Source organism: Centroberyx affinis, unplaced genomic scaffold (assembly GCF_046629955.1).
Source record: "Centroberyx affinis isolate AG114_WGS23_722 - 3 ecotype Tasmania unplaced genomic scaffold, CSIRO-AGI_Caff_v1 ptg005392l_1, whole genome shotgun sequence".
Lineage (NCBI taxonomy): Eukaryota > Metazoa > Chordata > Actinopteri > Beryciformes > Berycidae > Centroberyx > Centroberyx affinis.
In genome coordinates this window covers 121,315-128,003 of record NW_027282697.1, presented here as the reverse complement: position 1 = coordinate 128,003, position 6,689 = coordinate 121,315, and the positions used below count along the sequence as shown (strand labels likewise).

At 38.9% G+C, this 6,689-nt stretch overlaps 1 protein-coding gene across 1 annotated transcript in view; it reads right to left on the bottom strand.

The window, feature by feature from the left end:
• Positions 1-244: 244 nt before the first annotated feature.
• Positions 245-6,689, bottom strand: part of LOC139667261 (focadhesin-like) — a gene marked incomplete at its 3' end in the record, with an annotated part of 33,173 nt that continues 26,728 nt past the window's right edge. Inside the window, exons 7-10 of the mRNA XM_071546711.1 lie at positions 6,244-6,472; positions 3,789-3,998; positions 1,731-1,818; positions 245-438 (exon numbers count right to left, since the gene is read on the bottom strand). Of these exons, the coding sequence (XP_071402812.1) occupies positions 245-438; positions 1,731-1,818; positions 3,789-3,998; positions 6,244-6,472 (721 nt within the window). The remainder of the gene's footprint in view (positions 439-1,730; positions 1,819-3,788; positions 3,999-6,243; positions 6,473-6,689) is intronic.

Genomic DNA, 6,689 nt, shown 5'->3' with positions numbered 1-6,689 from the left:
TTAATTTATACATTATTTAATAGTCATCTTTATAAACTATTAAATAATAAATAAATAATGCATAAATTAATACCTTAGTTAACATGAACACCATTAGTAAATTACACATTAGTTAACTGTTAATTAAGCATTATCTAACCCGTATTAAGCATTAACTAACCCTTAACTTAGTGACCCTTATTGTAAAGTGTTACCGATATGCTATACACATATACAGTAATTTCAATGATTCTGACAGTGTTACCTGACTGGGTGTGTCAGTCTGCTTGCCGGTGCAGTGCAGCAGGCTGTGGGCCAGGCGGTGGTTCAGGGTGTGTGTGCGCGGGTCGGCCAGCGGCTCGGTGAGGCCGGCGCAGGACAGCAGCTGCAGCAGGGGGAGGACCAGGACCGGGGTGGACCAGGGAGCCAGGTCGGCCTGCTCGGGGGCTAGACTCAGCGCTGTGTAAAGGAGAGAGAGAATGACAAAAGATGAGGAGAAATAAGATGCAAGTTTATTGATCCCTGTTGGGAAATTGGGTTGTGAAATAGGATACAGCAGGGACAAATAGAATATAATTAAAAGTATGATATACAGTATGAATAGCAGCATGTGTTGAGAGATACTGAGAGAAAAACGAGTGAAAAATATGTCAAATATGAAAATATGTGAAACTGCACTGCACTGTGAGAATGGATGAAAAAATATTAAACTATCAAGACAAGTGAAATATATAAAAGATGAGAAAAATAGGAGAGTATGAAGAAAAAAAAATTAATTTACAGTGTATACAGCGTGTACAAAATGTGCATTGTACTGAATTTGCATTACTAGGTCAATATAAGGCCATACATATGAATAGAAAATATCAAAATGTCAAAAATACCAAGATATATGCAATATATCATAGATAAAAAAAAAAGTAAAGTAAATATATTGCATATATCTTGGTATATATTGCATATATACCAAGATAGGCCATACATATAAATAGAAATTATCAAGATGTCAAAAATACCAAGAAATATGCAATATATCATAGTCAAAAAAGTAAATCTGAAAAATATTAATACTATTGATAATATTATTATACCACTAAATTACTGCTGATGGACTTGAATTTCTTTCTCCACAGTTATAGTGAGTGAGGTCCATTATCTAACACAGTTTTGCTAGCTGTGTTCCTGTTAGCCCATCAACAATTATTGTTATTAACAATGTCAAAGTAGTTCTAAAGATGTGTAGCTATCGATAATATCGATATTGCGATATTTCGCCAATAACGCACTATTTTTATGCTGTAAATTAGGTCATAGTCCAAATTTCAAGCAGCTCAGACTGGGACGTGTCCAGTAAAGCAGAGATTCTCAAACTTTTTCATATCAATTTAGTCCACATTAGGGCCACGGATCCCCATTGGATGATATTTTGTCTCTTGGACTCAAATCTGAGAATATTTTTATTGTTAGATATGATTTTGTCCAGAATTCCATGACTATCTGTATTGTAGGTAGATAGATAACATTGAAATTATGACCAATATAGTCATACTTCTACATTCTCTAATTGTGTTCACTTCTTATAAATTAAATAATGAAGTTTAACAATTCATCAGTTTGCTGGGGACCCCCTGGAACCTCCTCAAGGACCCCTGGTGGTCCCCGGACCCCACGTTGAGAACCACTGCAGTAAAGGATATCTCGCCCTTGGTTGTCCAACACTAGTCGGTCAGTTAGTTAACCATGGTAGTTACCCAGGCTGAGCAGGCCGGTCTGCTGGGCTGCCGGGGCCTCCAGCAGGAGCAGGGCCACGCCCAGCAGCAGCTCGTCCACTGGCAACTCCTGAAAAACACAACCACATACAGCATGACACACACAGTACACACTATATGGATATACATACACACAATGTCCTGTATGGTTGGTATATGGGTATGTTATGTTGCCCAACCCTCATCCCTAGATGGTACATTTGTCTCTGGTCTCGGTAAGCAAGAGATCATACACATACAGTTGTTTGAATAAGATAATTTAATGTAGATGGAAGAAATATTGTTTTCTTAGATGGCCTGTGATATTTACTCTGTTCTGAATAAACAATTGTATTTCAGAGGCTTTATGTTGTTCCTCATTTGATGTGAGCGTCATGAAAAAGGCAATGAAATCAGCAGAAAAATGTAAAGGTCGTCTCACAGCTGACGATGAAGAAGGATCACTTAGAGTATAGATAGTTATGATCATGAACACTATATGAACCCATGGATGTTAACAGTTAACAAAATCTGATGTCAAAATGAAGTAAAGTTCAGAAATAACAGCTGTAGAATTGCTATTCTCTGCGGTGCTTTGACTTGAAATTACAAATATGAATTATAATGCAGAGGGCGATTCTCCCATAAAACGCACATAAAAAATTGCACATTAAAAACTGCACATTAAAAACTCAAGTTCTTTGTTAACTCTTCAGAGAGGGATTAAGTGGCCTCCAATACATGTCTTGGTGTAAATAAAAAGGAGACTCAGTCCCATAAAGCTCCACTGTGCAGCCTGTCTATCTGGAGACTGGGAAGTCACTACATCATATATGGCTGCCTTTTGCTCTTCCCTCCTGATGTTGGGGTAGCAACAGACTGCTGCTTCACATCTAATCATATCATTCCACAAGAGCTCCGCTCCATTTTGTTGATTTCTAATCACATTAAGTGGCAGCACCTCATGCCAAAAAGACGTTACTGCAAACAGTCCTACTGGACTAGTTTTTGGCGGAAGCTTATACGTTACTTCAGCTTGTAATAAAATCATTTTAAATAGATGTTTTGTGTTAAATCTTTAAAATCTTGGACCATGGAATAAGCAGGATAATGTAAAGGAAGCCTCCTCTTCAAGCATGCTGTCGGTGCTTAATTCACAAAAAGGCCCAGCTCCATTTATATTATTCCTTACATAGTGAACAAAGACGCTGAGCTCTTTAAGTGACATATTAATGTCATTAAACATAACCAGTTATGCTAATGATTTTGACTTTGACTTGATTTTATGCATTCTATGTATTCTATTTTCTAACTTTATTTTTATTATTATTATTCAGTGGGTTTTATCTTCCATCTTATGTTATGCATTCCTCATTTTTATCTTATTTTTACTATTATTATCAAGTGGGTTTTATTCTCCATCTTATTTTACATTGATTATGGCATTCTATCCCTGTTTTTATGCTCATTCTATGTCTATTTTCATGCGAAGATGCATTCTCTGTATTCTATTCTCATCTTTATCTTATTTTCACTATTATTATCAAGTTTTATGTGAAGCACTTGGTGCATGTAATTTCTTTGTTGTAAAGCATTTTGAGCTGCATTTCTGAAAGGTGCTATACAAATAAAGTTTATTATTATTATTATATTAATGAGGTCATTAATTAATCTTATGAATATATTAATGAGAAAATATGTCTATGACAGCATACTTGTTTTCACATAACACATGGGCGGTATTAATATGAAGAGTGTATCTTAAAACATTAAAGAGTTACAGTAGTGTTTTTCCTCATTAATATGCAAATGTATGCAGCAAGTTGCTCCAAAATCGAATGAGATCATCTACTCTATAGGGGCAACCTGTTTTGTAAGTATGAAGTTTCTATCATGTACTGTACCATGGTGATGGGACATAAAAAACATAGACATCATAATTTCAATACACTGCATAGAGGAATAAAGAGCATTTGTCTCCATCACTGCTAACCTGTGGGAAACACTCGTAAAAATGAACAGAAAAAGCCCAGGAGCCGAGGCCGCAGGTTTCCGTCTCACCTGTCGGCAGGTAGGTAGGAGCTGCTGCATTAAGTGGAGGAGCGGCCGGCAGTCTCCGTTCAACTGCAGGCAGAGCTGACAGGCGCAGAGCAGCTGCAGGAGCAGGCCCACGCTCTCCGACCTCCAGCGCTCCCCGGAGGCCCTGACCAGGCCCTGGAGCAAGGCATCGACGAAGCAACGCAGCTCCAGCACCGCCTCCACACCGTCAACCTGAGGAGTGATGCAGTTTGAGAGTGTTCAGCTGTAGAGGAGTGATGCAGTTTGAGAGTGTTCAGCTGTAGAGGAGTGATGCAGTTTGAGAGTGTTTAGCTGTAGAGGAGTGATGCAGTTTGAGAGTGTTCAGCTGTAGAGGAGTGATGCAGTTTGAGAGTGTTCAGCTGTAGAGGAGTGATGCAGTTTGAGAGTGTTTAGCTGTAGAGGAGTGATGCAGTTTGAGAGTGTTCAGCTGTAGAGGAGTGATGCAGTTTGAGAGTGTTCAGCTGTAGAGGAGTGATGCAGTTTGAGAGTGTTCAGCTGTAGAGGAGTGATGCAGTTTGAGAGTGTTTAGCTGTAGAGGAGTGATGCAGTTTGAGAGTGTTCAGCTGTAGAGGAGTGATGCAGTTTGAGAGTGTTCAGCTGTAGAGGAGTGATGCAGTTTGAGAGTGTTTAGCTGTAGAGGAGTGATGCAGTTTGAGAGTGTTCAGCTGTAGAGGAGTGATGCAGTTTGAGAGTGTTCAGCTGTAGAGGAGTGATGCAGTTTGAGAGTGTTCAGCTGTAGAGGAGTGATGCAGTTTGAGAGTGTTCAGCTGTAGAGGAGTGATGCAGTTTGATAGTGTTCAGCTATATATAGAGGAGTGATGCAGTTTGATAGTGTTCAGCTATAGAGGAGTGATGCAGTTTGATAGTGTTCAGCTGTAGAGGAGTGATGTAGTTTGATAGTGTTCAGCTATATATAGAGGAGTGATGCAGTTTGACAGTGTTCAGCTATAGAGGAGTGATGTAGTTTGACAGTGTTCAGCTATAGAGTGATGTAGTTTGATAGTGTTCAGCTATAGAGTGATGTAGTTTGATAGTGTTCAGCTGTAGAGGAGTGATGCAGTTTGATAGTGTTCAGCTGTAGAGGAGTGATGCAGTTTGATAGTGTTCAGCTGTAGAGGAGTGATGCAGTTTGATAGTGTTCAGCTGTAGAGGAGTGATGCAGTATGATAGTGTTCAGCTACAGAGCAGTGATGCAGTTTGATAGTGTTCAGCTATAGAGGAGTGATGCAGTTTGATAGTGTACAGTATGCATCTTTAAAGTTTGAGACAGATAGTGTGCTTGAAGTCATAAAACACAATCTCATCAGCTGATTGGTTGTAACCAGCCGTTTTCCAATGCAATTTACAAAATCTGTCTTAATATGTCCAGCATTTCCACAAGCACTGGTTGCCAGCCAGACAGCCAAACACCTTTCCAGCCAGCTACTTTATAATAGTAGTTTTGCTTTTAATACAGGCAATACCCCCAAATCTGATCGGCAAATTAGGAGCCTTGTAGGTGAAAATCAGACTTTTAGGGCTGTTCTGGGAGCTTTGCTCTTGGTTGCATCTCATCCAACCTGCCAGAGCCTCCTATTGTGAAAAAGAAATTGTGAAACTAATGATTATATGTGCGGAGCGTGCTAGACAGCAACTTCACACTTTCTAGTTGTCAGAGATGTGTGATACTGCCCAGCACTTCAATATAAGGTGAATATGATTGCCTTTCCGCCTATGGACTCGGCGCACTGTAATTGAAATTGAATCATACTTGCATTTTCTGTCCAACATGCAGATTGTCCGTTTTTTGTTTAGTTGTTAAAAATATGAATAGACACATTTGGTGTCTCATATCTTGCATGGAAATAGTGTATGACTTCAATAATCTTAAGAAAATCAGATATAGTCTGATTGTGATACTGTACAAGTCATAATAATAACTAAAAATACATTGAACACATACATTTATATATTTTTAGTGTTGTAGTTGTACAGTATTGTAAAACTATGAAACTGAAACTGAAAACTATGTAGCAGTGCTCAATGCTCAAAACCAATACTCATGATTAAACTTGAAAGTAAACTATAATGTTTACAAGGTAAACTTTATAATACTCAAATTCTAATAGGTTAAACGTGTATTGAGAATGGAATCATGCCGTTAGATTGCATGAAAAGATTATTTTTATTAATATTATTATTTTTTGTACTATAACATGAAATGCCCAATAAAAAATGTAAAAAAAAATAAAAATAAGGGGGGAATTTGTGATTTTGGCTGATAAGACGTTTGTATTTTTACATAAAAATCCTGCCTAGTGCCACTTTAATTAGTGATTAAAATATAAAAGATTCATTGAACATTTGCATTTTTTATTACAATGGTGTGTTAACGGCCACTTTAAAAAAGCAATAAGCCACTTGAGGCTGTGATTTACAGCGGCCTCTCTGGTCTCACCTGCATGTATGGGACCAGCTGACAGAGGCAGCGGAGCAGGCTGTCGGACACCGGCGAGGTCTGGTCCCGGTCTTTGTCCTGGGCAAGCGATCCAATCCGCCCTGGGTGGGTGGGCAGCAGCACCCTGAGGAGGCTGTGTCGCAGGAGGGCGTGCTGGGCTTGCCTCTGAGGCTTGCAGTACAGGTAGCGCAGGAAGGGGACCAGCATGGTGATGTAGGCCGGCTCATCCCTGCATGGCACACACACATACAGTGTGTTAATAACCAACACACACCATTTGATTGATTACATATTTATTGCAGAATCAATCAATACTGCACTGGTTGTCTATAGGAAGACTTTATAGGGTTAGGATTAGGCTAATGAGTCATTTTGAACAGATTCCACACAAGCATGCATGAATGTGTTATATATTATTATGATTATTATTGGTTTCAATGGAGAGT